Here is a 21,978-nt window from a genome sequence, read left to right on the forward strand (position 1 = left end):
TAGATTTTTCACCAACCTAAATAATAAACTAATTAGTAGCCAATAATGGTAATATAAGGTAATAAAATTAACATATACATTGCATTAAAGCTCAGATTTTCACAAACTATTGCACATATTCAAAGACCTTCATGACACTGTGCTTGAGTCCTCTGAGTAATCTACAAAAGACTTAGCTCACTAGCAAAAATGGTTATTATGTTAATGATCCATCATTAATTTCACCGTCAGGTGTACACTCTTCCCCCTTTAGGGTCAGAGTACACAGTCAATGTAGCACTTCAGTTAAAGTTCTTGACACAATGAAGGCAGAATTATTTCATATAAAATTTCCAAAAGCTTTATGGAAGTTTCATTCAGTCCTCTTCCAAATAATATTTCCTTCTTGCTTTGGGTTCTCTCTCTATAATTAAACAGCATATCTGGCAGAAGCATCTTTGCAATCAGTGCTGTATAAAGTCAAACGCATGAGGATAGAATGATAAGACTAAAAAGTCAGTATTCGAACTGATAAAGCAAAGTGTGGCTATGTTGTAAAGTAGCGAACATGGTCCCTGGCACATAGTGGGCATTCATTAAACATGTGATGAATTAATGAATGACTTAAACGACCTAATGTAATGTGATCTGTAGCCATTACAAAGCCTGATGTATCAGCTGAAACATCTGAGCCAAAGGTAAACCACAAAAGAGCATGCAGACTCATAGCATTTCATTCTTTCAAAGCATTTTTCACTCACCAAAGGTTAACATTCCTTTCAGTGAGCTATATAGACATGGCTGAAGCAATGAAAATGAAACACCGATAAGAAATGTGTTATTTCTGCTTCTTGAGACTGTATAACAAAGATACAAGTAAAGCAGAACAATTGATTAGATATCCGTGTGCCCCAGGCGGAGGTCAACATAGTCATGGAGAATTCACCTACCATTGACCCTCAGCATCCTCATGGAGAAGCTGAATGACATCTCCATTTCTAATCAGGAGGTCTTCTGAGCCTCTCTTCCTGCAATCTGCTAGGGCTTTATATTTGCCTGGAGACTGTAAGGTTGTTTTGAAAAATGACATTACGAATTTGAATGCAAAACTACTTGCGTAAGTGCCTGTTCTGTGACGTACAGACTTCATTCTTTACTTCAATGGTAAATGTGGTTAGCTGTAGCAGCTTTGCAGTAACAAACAAACATAGAGCAGTTTGTGATGGCAAAAAGAAAAAAAGCAGGACATGTGTTTATTTAACCTGAAGAATTAATTTTTATTTGCAAAAAGAGCATTACAGCATGAGCTACACAGAAAATAACAGAGCACAACTGATTTAAGTTACATGAATAATAAACATAAATCCAGAAAAAAAACAAGCATGAAAATAATTTTTAAATACTGTTATTTGTAAACTACTCTCATTAAAAATAATTATCTTGGCACATAAAAAAGGCAATGGCCCTGAACAAAGATTTACTAACGCCCCCAAAAGGATTCCTGTGCTTTGTTATCGTTTTGCACAGGTAAAAATAAGGGGCACAAAAGCTGAGTCCAACAAAAGCATATTAAACCATAATGTTGTGCTTTACTTGGCCTTAATCTTTTTGCAGCTATAATTTTAACTTGATTCATTAATAAGCTAAATAATCCAAGGCACACTGATTGCATTTGGTTACAAGGTAGACAGAGAAGAAATAGTAATCTTCAAGTCCAAACGTATTCTGAGATGAGAATTTTTCCAGCACAGCATCTTACACATTGAATATATGATTTTAAAGAGTAAGAGTACCATAATTAAAACTTTTTTAAAATAAAAGGAAAGAAATAATTATGTGGTGTTGATTCTTTGCACGTCCAAAGGAATTAACCTGAAAACATTATCCGCATCACTCGGGCTGAACGTCTTTTGAGCAGTATTTTTATCAAATGGGCCGAGGAGCAGGCAGGAAAGAGCTACTTGCCATTTAACAGAGTAGCTTCATTAAAATAGGACAGCCATCTCCGACACGGGCCTCTACAAGGGAAGCAGCACCCATTAATTTCTTGTTTTTGACTTGATAAAGCGAGGCTAAAAGATCAGCTCATTCCAACCTGTTTTGCTTTTTAGGTTGGGGGTTATTTAATTGAGGGGGTATGGAATGCACTATATTGTCCCTTGTATGTTTTCCTTAGCAGCACAACTCAGGGAATTCTTGGGAGAAGAGAGCTAGTAGGTTTTTCTACATTCCCATCCCCTATGATGAAAGCATTCATCAATTTTGCATATTTGCTTTATTTTCTGACACCATAGCTGGAAAAATGCTTACTGAAGGCTTTCTCGGTTCTTGACAATCCCTTCATAGAGCATCATTTACAGCAAACATTGAAATCCCAACTGGCTTCCCTTGACTTACTGCTCACATCTGAACAACGACCCCTCCTGTCCTCAGATAATGTTACTTCAGGAAATGAAGTTCTTTTTATTTATTCGTCTAAATCAGCAATTCTCAAAGTTTGGGAGGCTGACCGTTGGGAGTTCCAAGGGTCTGCAAGGGTCAAAGCTAAATATATTATTTGCCTTTTTCACTCTCATCCTCTCACAAGTCTACAGGGGAGTTTTCAAGAGGCCACCGAATGTGTGATAGCACAACAGATTGAATGCAAACACAAACATGAGAATCCAGCTGTCTTTTCTGAAGCCAGATGTTAAAGAAATTTGCAAAAATATTTCATTTATTGTTATTATTTTTATTGGTTGCACTGTGCAGCTTGCGGGATACCACTTCCCTGACCAGGGGTCGAACCCATGCCCCCTGCAGTGGAAGCGCAGAGTCCTAACCACCGGCCGCCAGGGAAGTCCCTTATTTACTTTTTATTTTTTAGGCTGCAAAAATATTTCAAATGCCACTCTTCTCACTAGATTTTTTTGGTTTCAAAAATGTAAATTCATTAAAACGTTTGAGCACTGCCAGTCTAGACAACAAACGCTGGACAAAACTCTTACCAGCTCTGAGCTTCGGTCTCCTCCTCCACCAGTTGGAGGGAATAAAGCCTCACTAAGACTATGAATATTCAGTGTGAAATCACTTTGAAAACTGTAAATGACCATACACATATGAATTATGGTCACTGTCTTATTAGTGGAAAGAATATTCTGTTGCTTTTTAAAAGAAAGCATTCCAGCGTCGATGCAGCTTTTGGATTCTCCATGCCATTACTCCCTTACCCCAACACCAGAACTGCCAAACTGAATTTATTCCTCTGAAAAGCACCAAGGAACAGTCCACTACAAAGCATCGTTCCCACCCTCCACCCTGGTGACTTCAGAAAATTGGAGATTTATCCTAAACAGTCCTAACTCCCCTGTAATAATCCACCAGGATCCTAACAACACTGCAAACTAGTTCTTCTATAAAACACTTCCTTTTACCCTAAAGCAACCTTTACTTTCATGGGGTGCCCTCTTGCTGTGATATGCTGAGATCTGTAGCATTAGCATGTTTTTTGACAGCCCACTAAAATATATTCCCCAGATGGTATTAAATAGTTTTTAATGTGTAATGTTTATTTCCTATACTTTCTAATCTGGAATCTAAACTGATTTCTAAGTACATCTGAACCTCCTTTGTGCTCTGATTTTATCTCACATGCCCAGATTGAAAACAGAGTGGTGAAGCTCAATTAAAGATAAAATTGGTCACGATATGGGACTTGGAATGATTGACTATCTCATCAACTTCAGTAGGAGCTCCATGTATAGCTCAAACAAGTTCTCACAGAGATAAAAGTGCTTACTGAATGTTCACAGTAAGACTTGCTTCAAATCTTTTGGCTGTGGAAATGACCTCATGACCTCAAGGATACTGACAAAGGACTGCCCCTATGTGCCTCACCTATTTCATCAATAAAATTGCTTGAAGGGTTCTTATTTATCTTAATATGTCATTACTAACCATTAGAGGCCTTTCTTCTTCATTGTCATCATAAGAAGAGTAGAAATAGTTACTGGACCATTCCTCAGGCTCGACAGAGGTTTCTGCAGGTGACGACATCTCAGTCCAAACTGTAAGAAAAACATGGAGGGTGGCAGTTACTGGTCCACCACAAGGAGAGAAGTAAAATGAAGTGTAATAATCAAGGCCATACCCTTCAATGGTCCAAGAATAATACCTTTTGTAATAAAACCTCCAATTAGCTTGTACTAGTTTAGAATTTCTGATATTTCAGAAAGGGCCTAGAATATCTACACTTCTTTTACTTTTCAGAATAGTTTCCTGTTGGGGGTGGTGGGAGTTATTACAGATAATAAGAAGTTAAATAACATTCCAGAGAACATTTACCCCTTCTTATAGAAAATCATCTCTTCCAAAAATTCTTTCTATAGCATTCTTCTTGGTCCCACTTAAATAGCACTTATAACATTCTACCTGGTAATACTGGTATTTCGGACTTGTCGTATCTCTTTTATTAGGCAGGAACCATGTGTTACACATTGTGTGTCTCATAAGGACCTGCCTGCAAGAGATGCTTAATTAATAAAATGCATTGAACTGGTATGGGAGAAGCAATCTGATGTAGGCAGAGAAACGACACAGCATTTCATCTTGGCCACGCTAAACTATTCATGTAACCTTGGGAGAGTCATGTTAACTTTCTCTGACTTGGTTTCCTCACCTGTCAAATGAAGGCAGTGGTACTAGGCTCTCTCCTGATGGCTCAGGGGGCCACAGTATAGATGACCTGAGGGAAGTGACACGTAAATGGAGAACTGAAGCTGAGCAAGGTTGTTGTTCCTTGTTTCTCCTCAGCTAGTAGAGAAGTCTTCCAGATTAAGGAACATCATATTTAAGCATTGAGTATCAGGCACCCCGTTAGGCATTTCTTCAGGGAAGTCTATGCTGTTGATCCCAGAGCTGTTGAGGTGACCCTTGCAGGTGCTTCGGAAGCGCCTTGCCTGTTATCACACTATCAAATTCAATTTTCATTGCTTGTTGCATTATCTTTCTACACTCCTAGCTTCGTGGGGATGGCAGCTGAGCGTATCTCAGTTAGACTGTATGCCCAGAGTACTGCACAGTTCCTGGCACACAGGCTGCTATGTTTGTTAAATTAAACAAATTGTTTTAAATCCCTTTAAATGGCCCAATTTGAAAAATAAAAAGAAATATTCCTGGGTTGTAAATGACTCTTTTCTATTCATTAAACTTACAGTGAGTCAAGCAGGTGTGCATCCCTTGATGCAGGATGTGTTTTATTCACCTCTGTATCCTGTGTAAGAGGGGCTCCCAAACTTGAGAAGGTTCCAGAAAGAATCACATGAAGAACTTGTTACATTACAGCTGGCTGGGTCTCACTCCCAGAGTTTTTGATTCAGAAGGTCTGGGATGGAGCCAGAGCATTTGCCTTCGTAACAAGTTCCCAGGTGATGCTGAAGCTACTGGTCCACGGACCACACTTTGACAACCTCTGCTCAGCTGAGTATCTTGCATATACACAGGACAGAAGAGTCGTCTAAAAATGGGTTAACTTTGTTTTCTCCATATAAAGTGAATAGATGGGTAGATTTCTCAAATTAACAACGGGAGGAAACAGTTTGCACAGCCATGAATTCTGCCTTCAGATGAGCACTACACATACCTGTATTTGCTTCTGCCCGAACTGACGCGATGGCCTCACCAACTTCCACCATAGCGCTGGTGTGCTCCAAGTCAGTTTCCTCAGCACCTATAAAAGCTCCCTGTTGCCTTCTGAAATAGTAAATATGTAAAAACTGGTAAGCTTTTTTTCAGTTTAAGAGTAATAAGAAATTTTAAATGGTATTTCTTCTACTAATACCATGTGTTAAGAACATAGTCTAAGAATCCATTCAAACAGAGCTGATTTTCCCCCTTATTTAAGTCTCTGTGATAACAGCTCATAATATACAAAAGCTTTAATCCTGGGATCCAAGCCAGCATGGAAAGAAAATGCTCCTTTCTGGACCCAAGGCAGGTATATTGTTTAAAATCCCTGTTTCATATTATATTGTATACCCAAAATTTGCTAAGAGGTAAATGCTAAATGTTCTCACCACAGACACAAAAAAGGATAACTATGTGAGGTGATAGATATGTCAATTAGCTTGATTGTGTTGATTATTTCACAGTGTATATGTATGTCAAATCATCAAATTGTACTCTTTTTTAAAAATATCTTTATTGGAGTATAATTGCTTTACAATGGTGTGTTAGTTTCTGCTGTATAACAAAGTGAAATCAGCTATACATATACATATATCCCCATATCTCTTCCCTCTTGCATCTCCCTCCCACCCTCCCTATCCCACCCCTCTAGGTGGTCACAAAGCAAGAGCTGATCTCCCTGTGCTATGCGGCTGCTTCCCACTAGCTATCTATTTGACATTTGGTAGTGTATATATGTCCATGCCACTCTCTCACTTCGTCCCAGCTTACCCTTCCCCCTCCCCATGTCCTCAGGTCCATTCTCTACGTCTGCATCTTTATTCCTGTCCTGCCCCTAGGTTCTTCAGAACCTTTTTTTTTTTTTAGATTCCACATATATGTGTTAGCATATGGTATCAAAATGTACTTTTTTTTTTTTTTTTTTTTTTTTTTTTGCCGTACGCAGGCCTCTCACTGCTGTGGCCTCTCCTATTGAGGAGCACAGGCTCCGGATGCACAGGCTCAGTGGCCATGGCTCATGGGCCCAGCCACTCCATGGCATGTGGGATCTTCCTAGACCGGGGCACGAACCCGCATCCCCTGCATCGGCAGGCGGACTCTCAACCACTGCGCCAACAGGGAAGCCCCCTCAAATTGTACTCTTTAAACGTATATAATTTTAATTGTCAACTATAACTCAATAAGTTGGAAAAATATAAACAAAAAAAAAAACCCCTACTGTTCTATGAACTTTTAACTTCAGTGAATTAGGCAAAGTGTATATGAATGACAATGAAACCTCAATCTGATTAATACTGTTGAGTTGTATCAGCTACTATAGAGTCAATTGCTCCATGAGATCTAAAGACTTTACTTCCAGAATACATGATAAAACACTGAGTATTGTGAACCATGGAAAATAAAGACTTCCACCGTGACTTTAAAATGGTTCTCCTGCGGCTTCCCTGGTGGCGCAGTGGTTAAGAATCCACCTGCCAATGCAGGGGACACAGGTTCGAGGCCTGGTCCGGGAAGATCTCACATGCCGTGGAGCAACTAAGCCCGTGTGCCACAACTACCGAGGGCTGTGCGCCTAGAGCCCGTGCTCTGCGACAAGAGAAGCCACCGCAGTGAGAAGCCCGCGCACTGCAACGAACAGTAGCCCCCGCTCGCCTCAACTACAGAAAGCCTGTCCGCAGCAACAAAGACCCAACGCAGCCAAAAATAAATAAATAAAAAATAAACTAAAATGGTTCTCCTAAAGCCTCAGATGAATCAACATACTTTGCACCTGATCTTAGCTACCTGTGAAAGATGATATGCAACAGAGAAAAAGAGTATTTTTATTTTCATTGGAGTACAGTTGATTTACAATGTTGTATTAGTTTCTGCTGTACAGCACAGTGAATCAGTCATACATATACATATATCCACTCCTTTTTAGACTCTTTTCCCAGATAGGTCATTAGATAGTATTGAGTAGAGCTCCCTGTGCAGTAAGTCCTTATTAGTTATCTATTTTATCTATAGTCGTATGTATATGTCAGTCCCAATCCCCCAATTTATCCCTCCCTCACCTCCCCCCCACCCCGTAACAGTAAGTTTATTTTCTACATCTGTGACTCTATTACTGTTTTGTAAATAAGTTCATCTGTACCATTGAAAAAGAGTACTTTTAATAAGTCCTTCAATGACCCTACATCATGCAGATGCTGCGCGGTGAATTTCTGTGCCAAGGCCTTGGAATCACCGTGAGGATTCTTTCTGCATATATGTAAATGTTGTATGGAAACTCCACCTTTTAAGATTCCTAGAGGCGGAATACAATGGCCACATCTCTAAACCAGCAGCAAAGCTATCATTGAGGACGGCTGCCTTCCTCAAAGACGTCGTGGTTGTGCCCAGGCACAGCCCCCGCCCCACAGCCCCCGCCCCCGGGATCCAGACCTCCTCTCTAGCTACACAGAGAGGCCAAGTCACCAGCAAGTGGTCTCCATCAAGGGACCACAAAGTTGCAGGCCAGTATTAGCTGCCAGTACTTCATCATTCTTATACCTCTCCTTCTCCAATCATATTGAAGGTGCCCAGAAATATTTTGAAGAGAAAGCCATGAGTGTAGCCGCTTTTGCTAGCAGCCTACATGCAACTCCCTCCAGGGTATACTGAGAACAAAGCACTTATAATCGTGTTTAAAAATTAGCCCAGACTATTTTTTTTTTTTTGAGGCAAGGAAGATGACTTTATTTGGAAAGCTGGCAGACCGAGAAGATGGCAGACTAATGTCTCAAAATAACCATCTTATCAGGGTCTGGATGCCAGTTTCTTTTATAGAATCCGAGAGGGAAATAAAGTAAAAAGGCATAATAGTGAGAGGCGGGGAGGAAGTAAAGTAAAAAGGGCCATCAGTCTTGCAAAACATCTCCTGGGGGAGGGGATGTGTTAATTTCTTCTTTCTTGCCGCCATCCACACGTGGACCGGGTCAAGATGTTTCCCTGAACAAAGGCACTTCCTTATATTCTTTTTTTTTTTTTTTTTTTGCTATATGCGGGCCTCTCACTGTTGTGGCCTCTCCTGTTGCGGAGCAACAGGCTCCGGACACACAGGCTCAGCGGCCATGGCTCACGGGTCCAGCTGCTCCGCGGCATGTGGGATCTTCCCGGACCGGGGCACGAACCCGCGTCTCCTGCATCGGCAGGCGGACTCTCAACCACTGCGCCGCCAGGGAAGCCCCCTTATATTCTTTTTAACATCAGGGGAACAGTGGGATAACTACTAAGGACTATCAGGCTCCAAGTCCAAGGACAGAACTGAGAAAATATGTTTATAGAATTTGATGAGTTATTGCTAAAAGGCCAGGTAATTTTTGTCTGATAGCTTAATTACATTGTTTCATGTTGTATACGGAAAACAGAAGATTGGAGAGTGGTATTTCTTAAAGTATAATCACTTACTCATTCCGCTGAGAAGAAAGATTATTCTGTTCTGTTAACTGATTATGTTGTTCTTGTTTTTTAACTGTGAAATAAAACAAAGATTATACAAGCATTGTTCGGAAGCCACACTTCTTACTTCCTTGAGGACCAATGACCTTCACATATGCACACACACACACCCCAATCCCATTTGAGTTCACCTTCACAGACTTGAAACAGCCAGAGGGAAGGCCAGTCTGAATTTGGAATATAGAAAAGGGTCGAACCATGTAATATTTTATTCAAGAAATTCAACTTTATAACTAGCACCACCCCCAGGCCAACATTACCAAGCACTGATTACTGAGGTCCTAAGCAGAGTTGCCTCATGGGAAGCATTTAGAATTAACACATTCAGATTGCTCTATCACTGCACCACTGCTTCTCAGGCACTAGAGCTCATCTTCCATTGTAAAATTCATTCTCCAAAATAGTTTAAACAGCCTCCTGCATCTTGATCTCCCACTAATGAGTTGAGCAAACCATTTCATTATAAATAGTAGAAAGTAAATATCAGCCCCATTCCCTGTAAAAATTATCACAGAATCTGAGTCACTGAGCTGTTCTTGTACTTCTTGTTCTGGAGAATGCGTGCTTGAACTTACCTGTCATAAGTTCCTGTTGCTTCAACAAAATATTTCTGATTTCTTTTAACCACGTCATCTTCACATCTACATTTGAAGCCTAAAGATTTAAAAAGCAGGGGGGGAGAGGACATGTTTCCTTTTTAGAACGATGCTTTAATAATAAAACAAATGTCACTAAGTATATCAAACACGATTTACATCCTGAACCACCATAATCCAACTCTAACATTTTGATTCTTAAAACTTCTAAGAAGCAAATAAGTAGCCATCGGATTAGATGAAATAACAGCCCAAAGCATTTCGAAATTGGCCTTCAAGAATAACGCTCAGAGAAGCGTGAAATATAAATCTCACTTATTTTTTCTGTGTAGGAGGGTTCTTTTAAATATATAAATGTTTTTATGTTTAGTTCTGGTAAGACAAAACAACTTCTACTGTTTCTGAAAAGACAATCTATTGTAGGGACTTCCCTGGCGGTCCAGTGGTTAGGACTCGGTGCTTTCACAGCCGAGGGCCGGGGTTCGATCCCTGGTCAGGGAACTAAGATCCTGAAAGCCATGTGGTATGGCCAAAAAAAAAGACTCTTTGAAATGACAATAATCTCTTGAAACGTTCTAATTCCTCTCTTCTTCCGTGAGACAGGTTGAAGCTTACAGCACGTCTGGCCAGGACTTTAACCACATTCTTTAGAAAAAACAATCCGATCTGAATCATCACATCGCCCTGTCTCGTAATCAGGTCCTCTCTGAATGCTGAGCACAAGAGGAACTCAGAACTGTTATAAATCTGTAACTCAAGAGACTTGACGGGGACAGAGAAGCACCGGCCAAGCTCTTGGCTATCAGCTCTTGTTGATAAGTCTCCTGGTGTCGTGGTGAAAACTTAAAGCCATAGAAAGCATCACAGACATATCTCAAGTTAAAGAAAACTTCTGCCAAGACATGGAAGTAACCTAAGTGTCCATTGACAGATGAACGGATTTGGAAGATATGGTACATATATACAATGGAATACTACTCAGCCATAAAAAAGTATGAAATAATGCCATTTGCAGCAACACAGATGGACCTAGAGATTATATATGGAATCTAAAAAATAAACAAACTAGTGAATATAACAAAAAAGAAGCAGACTCACAGATACAGAGAACAAACTAGTGGTTACCAGTGGGGAGAGGGAAGGGGGAAGGGGCAATATGGCAGTAGGGGATTAATAGGTACAAACTATTAGGTATAAAATGAGCTACAAGGATATATTGTACAGCACAGGGAATATAGCTAATATTTTATAATAACTATAAATGGAGTAAAACCTTTAACAATTGTGAATCACTATATTGTACACCTGTAATACATAATATTATACAGCAACTATACTTCAATAAAAGAAAAAAAAGAAAACTTGGTAACTGAGAAAACGTTTAATTGCATCACAAAGAATAATAATCAAATAATATTTAGGTAACCTACAGGAAAGGACTGAGAACTTTTGTAATGTAACCAAAATTATTTTTGTCTGTAAATTCAGACTTTTGTATCTTAAGGCAGGTTATGGTTTCTAGAATAACTCTTAAGTGACCAACCTGGACAATATAAACTTCTTCCTTCCCAGCATACCAGATTTCAAACTTGCGGTTGTCTCCTTTTACATATTCAGTGATTCCAACTTCATCCATCTACAATAAATGAGTCACCATTTTCATGAGCATTTTATTAGGAAAATGAAATTACATTAAATCTACCCCCATCATATTCTAAATGAAACAGAATTTCTCACTTCTGCAAAATATATGTTTTATAATCAAAGAATATGAAATGATAAATACAATCAGAGACCTGAGTGTTTATACGCTTTCATTAAACTATGCACTCATATAGTACAGACTACATGCTCCATTCCAGTGAGTGAAACAAATGTTTCAAATCTGAGCATCCAAGTAGTCCATGCAAGATTGAATTCCATTATAAATTAACTGTACAGTATAAAAACAAATTATTGTGTCAAACACAGAAGTAAAACTAATTGAACATTGTGGAAAAGGTCATCCAAAATTAATTTAAATGGTTCTTTTTAATAACTTTATGCCAGATAAGTTAATCTCACAAATTACTACGTATGTCTATAGAAGCGCTACAAGTTATAGACATCCAATTTATGGGTCAGGGGAGAACCAACCAGGTACACAGAAATCCCCTCTATTTCCACCAATCTCTTGGCCTCTCTAGGAAACAACCTGTCATGGGACAGTGATGTCTTCTTGTAGCCAGTGAAAATTAGGTATGCAATATCCCTTCCCTACCATAGTTTTTATTCTCTTTCATATGATTGTGCAAAGCACAAACTCTTCCATTTTTTTCATCCTGTGCTGCTAGTAGCTTGGTTAATTTCATTTTGAGCAACTTCACTCCCTTGTACACACATTCTCTTTTAGTTTCCTTCTGCCTTCTCTTTCCTTTCAATCCTTCCCTAATTAACTAAAGGAATATCTCACTCTCTGTTCCATTTACATGCCTCCCAAATGACCCTAATTAGAGCTGATAAGCATTTAAAGTAGTGCTAGTGAGATCCCCATATCAAGGAAAAGAAAAAGGATTATACTTAGAAATGAAAGAGCCTGTGACATCTACCCTGAATGTACCCAGAAGTTACTTTCAGAATATCCAAAAATATCTTTACATTCCTACTCAACCACTCTAACTAACCTACTTTTGCTCAAACATCAGGTTTTAAGATAAACAATAATCTCATATTCAATCTCTATTTAAATTGATTTTGTTTCAATACATGGTTTTGTTTTAACAGCATAAGATGGAAAGCCCATGCGCTAGCTATGTGTGCTGGTACAAGTTGCTTAACCTTTCTGAATTTCAGTTTCCTCAACTATAAAGTGGGAAGAGTACCTATTTCATAGAGTTGATATAAGGATTAAATAGCATGCACTAAAGGCTTAGATAACATGATGAGTTTTTAAAAGTATGAGTTTGCTTTCTCAACTTTCCCTTATTTGAATAGCAATGGTTTTGCCATTTTTCATTGTATACATAGAGCACAGCATTATAGAGTAAATGAGCTTTTTTGAGTTACTCTGGAAACCTAACCATGATCTCTATCAGACAACACTGTTCTTAGTTCTAAACAATTCACTACAAATGATCCACTGTAATCCAATCCATTTGTAATTCATGGATTGTAGATATTTACTCAAATAACACAATATAAAGGTTTTATCAAAAGGTTTTTATTCTACTTATTAAATATTTACTATACCATGAAAACTTACCTTTAGAACCTAGAGGCAGAGTTAAAGCTCTAACTATATGAATATAGTTATATGATATATTATATAATAAATAATATATATAAAAGAACGAGGCTGATTCTACAGTTATACCCTAACTGTGGTCTCCGCCTCACCCTGCACATTTTCACTGATGATTTCTGGTAGCTATGAATATATTTTCTTTATTTTAAAGCATTTTATCTGAAGACATCTTGCTGTATCAAGTGCTCAGGGCCCCAACTTTCAACCTGATTTTCTGTCTTCAGGGTAGTGAGAAGATGTCAACTACCTTGTTAAAAGTCACCCAGGGGGTCAGAACTCTGGGATTATAACCAATAACTACCTATCTTAAGACTTTTATTAGGCAGATCGGCTCGGTGCTTTACGATGACCTAGAGAGGTGGGATAGGGAGGGTGGGAGGGAGGGGATATGGGGACATATGTATGTATATGGCTGATTCACTTTGCTGTACAACAGAAACTAACACAGTATTGTGAAGCAATTATACTCCAATAAAGATCTATTAAAAAAAAACTACTTGGGGCTTCCCTGGTGGCGCAGTGGTTGAGAGTCTGCCTGCCAATGCAGGAGACGCGGGTTCGTGCCCTGGTCTGGGAAGATCCCACATGCCGCGGAGCGGCTGGGTCCGTGAGCCATGGCCGCTGAGCCTGCGCGTTCGGAGCCTGTGCCCCGCCTACCGCAAAAAAAAAAAAAAAAAAAAAAACTACTTGAATATTGGGAGGGAAAGCACTTGATATATTAAATGAAAAGTCCATGTTATAAAACTGAAGAAAAAAGACTTTTATTTCTGTATCTGGGATATATAATAGTTACTTCTTGGGTCAGTATTATGAAAAAATTGATCTTGGACTTCCCTGGCAGTCCAGTGGGTAACACTGCACTTCCAATGCCGGGGGCACGGGTTTGATCCCTGGTCAGGGAACTAGGATCCCACATGCCACGTGGCACAGCCAAAAAAAAAAAACTGATCTTGATTCACAATAACAACACCAACAAAAAAATGTAGCTAGGTTGAACTGCCGTGAAGCAGTTAGAAACAAGATATTGGGTATAAAACAGTAACATAACTGTATCTTGAAAATAGTTTCTGGGATCAAAAAAAGAAAGAAAATGACAATTATAACAGAATACTATTTATATAAATTAAAACTAAATGGGGGGGCTTCCCTGGTGGCGCAGTGGTTGAGAGTCTGCCTGCCGATGCAGGGGACATGGGTTTGAGCCCTGGTCCGGGAAGATCCCACATGCCGCAGAGCAACTAAGCCCGTGTGCCACAACTACTGAGCCTGAGCTCTAGAGCCCGCGAGCCACAACTACTGAAGCCCACGTGCCACAACTACTGAAGCTCGTATGCCTAGAGCCTGTGCTCCATAACAAGAGAAGCCACTGCAATGAGAAGCCCGTGCACCGCAACGAAGAGCAGCCCCCGCTCGCCGCAACTAGAGAGAGCCCGTGTGCAGCAATGAAGACCCAGTGCAGCCAAAAATAAATAAGTAAAATAAAATAAAATAATTAATTAATTTTTAAAAAACTAAATGGGCACAGAACATTAGTGTATACTTAAAAAGAACACACAAACTGAAGGATGTACATCAGATAATACAGGGGTAGAGAGGAGAGTAAGTGTGGGGAATGATAAAAAGGAATGAATGAAGGAATGAAAGAATAAACAAGCAAGAAGAAGTCCTGCCAGCACGGCGCAGTGGTTACAATCATGGAGACCGAAGCCATCTGCCCGGGTTTGAATCTGTGCTGCACCACTTACTAGCCATGCTCTTGGATGAATTATTCACCTCTCTGGAACTTGGCTTTCTCATCTTCAAAATGGGGTTAATAATAGTTCCTACTTCATATAAAGTTGCTATGTGGGTTAAATGAATTAACACTGATATTCATGAACACTTAGAACAGCTCCTAGCAAACAGTGAGTACTACATGTATGTTTGTTAAACTTAAAAACATAGATGATAATAATACACACACGAACTGAGGAATCTGTAGAACTCAAATGTCTCCATTTGACTAACTGTGACTTTAAAATATAGCACACAATCATCGTACAGCTGTGGGGCTACGCGATTCCAGCTTGGTGCGATGAACTCACGGCAACAGTCCCCTGAAAGTGCATCTGCGTTGATCGTATCTACCAAGGGGAAGATTCTGAAACCAGGAACCCAAACTGTTAGGTAACGCACTGACTAGTCCTACTAGTAATTATTTAATCCTGGAATCTCATATAAGCAAGAGGAAGAAAGCATGGTGAGGCTTATAAGAGATAGCCTAATTTCCATCTTTCTCTGTCAGCAACATCACCATTTTCCTAGTAATCCCGGTCTAAATCCTTGCAGGCATCACTGACTAATCTCTTTTATTAAGGACACTAGGCATTATTGGGGAATCAAAGAAAAATCAGGCTGATTTTTTTCTTTCAAATGTCAGGTATTATTTATTTTCAGTATCTAGTAAGTCAATAAGCCTGCCTGTTTACCTGCCATGGAAGTGTTTCTTGCATCTATCCCACCCTCTGTTTCCACAGTAGCCACTGTAGTTCGAAATCTCACAAATGGGTTACCTCATACCAGTCTGTCCTTACTGTGATGTACTTTAGAAACACTCTGTTGGTGTGCCCATCATTGTGACAAATTAAAGGTAAAAAAAGAAAAATAGATACAAGCCAGAAATAGTATATTAGGTAGTAACTAGGTCACACCTAAATGCCCATCGACAGACGAATGGATAAAGAAGATGTGGTACATATATACAATGGAATATTACTCAGCCATAAAAAGGAACGAAAATGGGTCATTTGTTGAGACGTGGGTGGATCTAGAGACTGCCATACAGAGTGAAGTAAGACAGAAAGAGAAAAACAAATATCGTATATTAACGCATATATGTGGAACCTAGAAAAATGGTACAGATGAACTGGTTTGCAGGGCAGAAATTGAGACATATGTAGAGAACAAACATATGGGGACCAAGGGGGGAAAGTGGCAGGGGCAGGGGGGTGGTGTGATGAATTGGGAGATTGGGATTGACATGTATACACTAATACGTATAAAATGGATGACTATAAGAACCTGCTGTATAAAAGAATAAATTAAATTAAATTTAAAAATTAAAAAAAAAGTGAACCAAATGGATTTGGGTCCAACGTGGCTATGAAGATAAAGTACCCTCCCCTGGAATAAATATACAGACAGCAAGACATCTGAACCCTGTCTGAGGTCAATGACAAATTCTTGCTTCTCGACAGATGTTTAGAGACATAAAAGACCCTTGGAGATTTTGGGGGCTTAGAGGTGGGCGAATATCAAAGGAGCAACTGGAAGACTTCCCTGGTGGCGCAGTGGTCAAGAATCCGCCTGCCAATGCAGGGGACACGGGTTCACGCCCTGGTCCCAGAAGATCCCACATGCCGCGGAGCAACTAAGCCCATGCGCCACAACTACTGAGCCTGCGCTCTAGAGCCCACAAGCCACAACTACTGAGCCCGCATGCCACAACTACTGAAGCCCACATGCCTAAAGCCCGTGCTCCGCAACAAGAGAAGCCACCACGATGAGAAGCCCACGCACCGCAATGTAAAGTAGCCGCCGCTCGCCGCAACTAGAGAAAGCCCGCGCACAGCAATGAAGACCCAACGCAGCCAAAAATTAATTAATTAATTAATTTTTTAAAAGGAGCAACTGGGCATTTGTTATGAAAACAGTGAGGTTTTTGAACAGTCACTGCTGTGGGTTCAGAAGTGAAGCAGGGAAAGTAGACAGTAGGAAGAAGTCAGAGACCTAACCCTGGGCAGGAACCCCATTAGGAACAGCGTGGGGTCGTTGGCCTCTGGGAAGAATCAAAAGCAGGGCCTGCTTCTCCGGTGGCCTCCTGACACAAAGCCTTCGGGCCTGGCTCAGGACACATGGCACGTCCTCTCCATTACCACTGCTGGACATCGCATCAATTCTCAACATGCTAACAACCAAGAAACAGTGGTTGGGGAGTCGAGGGTCATTAATTTTCTCCATTTTCCAAATTTTCTTCAGCAAATGCCATACCGTTTTTACAATGTAGAACTTGAAAGATAAAATTAATTAGGTGTGAAAAAAATCAAATTTGCCAATTACAGACTCATGTGGATTGGAGGTTCCTCTTGTCAAATGTCAAAACCAGCTGGGAGTGTCACTGGATTGCCAGTAACTTCCTCAAACAATACTGCTGTCATTTTAATACCAAACTAACATTAGGACACAATGGAAGTTTGGGTTATGGGAGAGAAGAAAGTAATTTCTAAGGATCGGACAGGACAGGTGTGGGCAGGATTCAGCGGTAGGTGGCTTTGCACACCCAGGAAGGGAGGGGATGGAGGAGGGATACAATGGGAATGTGCTAACCATAAAAGTGATCCATTTTTAAATCACACGGAAAAAAAGGAAGAAACCCTTTCCTCCTTGACTCTCCCGTATGAGAAAAGCTCCTTGCTACCAAGACCAAGAACTCCACCTGGTGCCATTGGTAAGAGAGTGCTAATGGGGGAGCCTGTGTCACTGCCCACAACTTCAAACTGTGCCGTGCAGGAGTCTAGGGTGCCCCCTTGGGAACTGCCTGGTACTGGCTCTCATTTCAGGCAGAAAAGTTCTGCTTCACCTGACTTCTCTCTAAGATTTCTACTTAAGGTTCCATGGGTGGGAGCGTGCGAAATGGGTGGTGAAGGGGGAGTCAAAGGGTACAAACTTCCCGTTATAAAATAAATAAGTCCTAGGGCTGTAATGCACAGCATGGTGACTATGGGTACCACGGTTAATAATACTGTACTTCATATTTGAAACTTGCTAACAGATTAGATCTTAAAAGTTCCCATCACAAGAAAAAAAGGTTTGTAACTATGTGTGGTGATGGATGTTACTTGTGGTGATCATTTCACAACATATACAAATATTGAATCATTACACTGTACACCTGAAACTAATGTAATGTTATATGTCAGTTATACCTCAATTTAAAAAAAAAAAGATTTTCTTTTAAAAAAAGATGTGCAACTAAAGTATAAGAGTATATATACTTTTTCAGCCCAGTCATCTGAGCTGAAAAAGTATACAAACTGGAATACAGTATATGTATATATGAAAGACTATTACATTACACAATTCAAACAGTCTTACTTTCAAACAGTGCTTAAAACTGTATGACGGGTATCGATCAGAGCCTTCTCTGCTTTCAACACGCCTTTTACAAAAAACAATGGCTTTTTCGTACAAGAAAAGGTGCCGCTGCATTGGCTTGAATCTAGCAAAATCCTTCATCTTTGTAGCACCTTTCTTGTGTCCAATCCAAACGCTGAATGCACCCTGCGTTATCATCTTGCCCAGCTCATTTAAGTTTCCCTGGAATGGAAAACCCAAACTCATTAGTACAAGGCAGAGCAACATTCAGATCTCTGACATCAATATTACAGTGTTTAGATTGAGTTACTAAAACCCTGAAGCGTATATTTATAGTTTTTAAAGTTTCATTCATCATAACTTTTCACAGGAAAACATGCCATGTGTCACCCAGTTACAAAATGACTGTGGGACCAGGAGATAGAAGAAGCCTCCTTTTCCCTGGCTTCATGTTTCCATTACTTCCTCAATCCTAATCGGTAAATGACCTCTCCCAGTCCAAGTTTTCCCACGGGGGGCAGTTAACTCTAAAGATTTGATCTCTTTCTTCCATCTCTATCCTGGACTGAGGCAAAGAGCAATTCTGGGACCATATGCCTCCTTAGAATAGACCCAAACATTCCAGCAAGCGGGATCTCCCAAGGTCTGCACTTGGGGGTAGGCCTTGTTAGGGACAAGGGGAATGTCGTAAATCCATCTGGCTGCTGATCTGAAGCCAATTTTCCACTTAGCATCATAAGTAATAATGCTGACATTCGGATCCTTCATTTGTCTGCCTCTTACATCTTATTTCTCAGTTGATTCCAGGAGAGGAAGAAAGAGATGTTAACATGCTTACCCTGTAAAACTGCAACAATCGCTATGATCTACTTACAATATAGCCATTTATTGCAATCTGATGCATTGAGTCATTAACTGACTTCAGTAAATCCAGTATCATGTCAAGTGCCTCCTTTAATTGTACAGATCCTTCGCAGTCTTTGCTATATTTTAATAGCTCCTGTAATTAGAAGTCAAGAATTAATATTAGGCTGATATTAATAACTGGAGAAAATGAATACATTTTTGGCTAACACGCTTTCGAGGAGGAATCCAAAGATAATGGCAGTTTTTCGAGTAATTTCTTTCATATGCTATTTGTCACATTAATACTATATTTAATAACAATGTCAAAACTGGGGAAGAAATGGAATAGTGACTAAACAGTAGAAGGCAAAGGGCATTCAATGCTTCTGGAGCTGGAGAACTATAGGTATTAGGACACGCTAGAGATCTGTTTTTAAAGCGATTACACATTTTTTGGTCCTCCACTTACAGCAATTCATTTTAGTCATTATGCATATACCATAGAACGTTGTAAAAAGACATTTTGAAACAGGCTATGTTGTATTTATACTTAACGTGACATTTTTGGAATCCTTTCACATTACTCAGAGGTGTGCCATCTTCATTTTTCATTGAGAAGGCCCACAGGAAATACAGTCTCAAAACTATATTTGTTTAGTTCTGCTTAACAACAGTAAAAGTTCTGCAGTCAGGGTTATCCATATATCAGTGTAACTTGTATGGACGATTGAATAGCTAGAAGCATTGATTCAACTGCTAAATCCAGCTGTCCCAGTCAGGAAGCCTACCTATTTCTAGTGCTTACTAGTCAGCTGCTTCCGTTTTAATGGCTTTGCCACATTTGACCCAAAGAAGTAAGTAAAGAAAGAAACAAATGTTTCATGCAATTACCTTCAACAGTAACTGGTATTTAGTAATCCGTTGCACTGGTTTCAGTAAATAGGAATCTAGACCAAGTCTGTGTTTTAATTTTCTTTGACATTCCTGTCATTAAAATACAATGATCAATAAATTTAAATTGACATTTACCTATGAAAATGTCAAATGTTCATTGATTAGACCCAATGCACGCATGTTTCTTACATCTCAAGGTAAAGTTACCAGAAAAATTGCTGTTATATATGGTATGGAAATTGTAAGAGGCAGTATGTCTAAAACACTACAGTAAACTTTATTTCAAGGATCGGAGGGGTAGAAAATCCTCAAATTTCAAAGACTAAAAAGTTTTTATATATAAATTCACAATGATGTAGAATGCTTAAAAAGTAAGAAAGCAGGGCTTCCCTGGTGGCGCAGTGGTTGAGAGTCCGCCTGCCGATGCAGGGGACGCGGGTGCGTGCCCCGGTTCGGGAAGATCCCACATGCCGCGGAGCGGCTGGGCCCGTGAGCCATGGCCGCTGAGCCTGCGCGTCTGGAGCCTGTGCTCCGCAACGGGAGAGGCCATAGCAGTGAGAGGCCCGCGTACCGCAAATAAAAAAATAAAAAAAAAGTAAGAAAGCAATGAATGACCCTAGGTTAACATGACCACGAAGTTCTTCAAAGTATCCAAGAAAATTAACAAAAGGCTCAGCTCTGCAAGCCAAGACCCAGAAAAGAAATAGGTTGTACTGAATATAAATCAGACTGGGTATGAGAAGAGTTTTTTAAATGTCACAAGAAAAATACAGCCCTTATCAACTGGTGCTACATTTCATCTGATTATTGGCTTGCTGCCACTATAAATACAAGAGCCATGACTTTGGGTCCTGGGAACATTGTAGGGTCCATAATTAGGGCAAGATGGAGCTGTTTAGGATGAAATCTGCGTATAGGAAGTGCAGAACACAAAGGGAATGGGAGAGGAGATATCTATGGAAGATCCAGAACCCTCCTCTGTATGTGATAAAATCCAATACATAATCTAATTCGATTATCAACTTTTATGGTTAAAAATGGTGGACTGATACATGTATTTAGCTCTCCACTCATGAAACCCAATTAAAGTGATGGAAAAGTTATTTTTACAACGGAAAACCCAAAGTTACAAAGATGAAAGAGGGAAAAACATTGACAAAATTTGGAAACTGGCAGAGGGAAAAGCCAAGGAACAACTCGATTTATGTTAAAGAACACACTTCCCCCTCCTCCACAAAGACTCCAGAATCAAGTACCTCTGGAAGTTGGAGATGAAGGTGGGGTTTGAAAAAAGATAGCTGTTTAAGAAGTAATTTTAAAAGTTTGTTTAAGAAGTAATTAGATACTAACCAGTGTTGGTAGAGGTGTGGAGCAATCAGGCCCCTCATACACCGTTGGCAGGAATGTAAAAAGGTGCAGCAACTTTGGAAAACAACCCAACAGTTCTTCAAAAAGTGAACAGAATTACCATATGACCTAGCAATTTCACACCCAGGTCTATGGCAAAAAGAAATGAAAATAATGCCCACACAAAAACTTGTACACAAAAGGTGGAGACAACCCAAATGTCCATCAACTGATGAATGGGTAAATAAAATGTGCAATATCCATCCATACAATGGAATATTATCAGGCCATAAAATGGAACGAAGTTCTGACACTTGCTACAACACGGATGAACCATGAAAACATGATGCTGAGTGGAAGGAGCCAGACACAGAAGGTCACATATTTTAAGATTCCGTTTATATGAAGTGTTCAGAACAGGCAAATCTATAGTGACAGAAAGTAGCTTCGTAATTGCAGAGAGCTGTGGGGCTTGGGGGAAAGTGGGAGGTGACTGTTAAAAGGGAATTGTTTTTGGAGTGATGAATATAGTGAAACTACTGAATTGTACATTTTAAGAGGGTGAATTTTGTGTTATTTTAATTATATCTCAACAAAGCTGTTACCAAAAAAAAAAAAAAAAAAGAATTAAATGAGCATTAAATCTAAACAAAGCAGCACCGGCGGCGGCAGCAACAGTAAGTATCTTAGACAGCATGCCACTGTGCAAAACTGGGTGGCTGCTGCCCTTGTCCCCATAGCACAAGAAAGGAT

The 21,978-nt window shown here is 39.8% G+C and overlaps 1 protein-coding gene across 1 annotated transcript in view; it reads right to left on the minus strand.

The window, feature by feature from the left end:
• Positions 1 to 1,326: 1,326 nt before the first annotated feature.
• Positions 1,327 to 21,978, minus strand: part of MCF2 (MCF.2 cell line derived transforming sequence) — a 97,548-nt gene continuing 76,896 nt past the window's right edge. The window contains exons 22-30 of the mRNA XM_032618991.1: positions 19,876 to 19,968; positions 19,013 to 19,138; positions 18,139 to 18,360; positions 11,266 to 11,358; positions 9,702 to 9,780; positions 9,076 to 9,139; positions 5,600 to 5,709; positions 3,916 to 4,025; positions 1,327 to 1,997 (exon numbers count right to left, since the gene is read on the minus strand). Coding sequence (XP_032474882.1) covers positions 1,965 to 1,997; positions 3,916 to 4,025; positions 5,600 to 5,709; positions 9,076 to 9,139; positions 9,702 to 9,780; positions 11,266 to 11,358; positions 18,139 to 18,360; positions 19,013 to 19,138; positions 19,876 to 19,968 — 930 coding nt within the window. The 3' untranslated portion in view covers positions 1,327 to 1,964. The remainder of the gene's footprint in view (positions 1,998 to 3,915; positions 4,026 to 5,599; positions 5,710 to 9,075; positions 9,140 to 9,701; positions 9,781 to 11,265; positions 11,359 to 18,138; positions 18,361 to 19,012; positions 19,139 to 19,875; positions 19,969 to 21,978) is intronic.

This window comes from Phocoena sinus, chromosome X (genome assembly GCF_008692025.1).
Source record: "Phocoena sinus isolate mPhoSin1 chromosome X, mPhoSin1.pri, whole genome shotgun sequence".
Lineage (NCBI taxonomy): Eukaryota > Metazoa > Chordata > Mammalia > Artiodactyla > Phocoenidae > Phocoena > Phocoena sinus.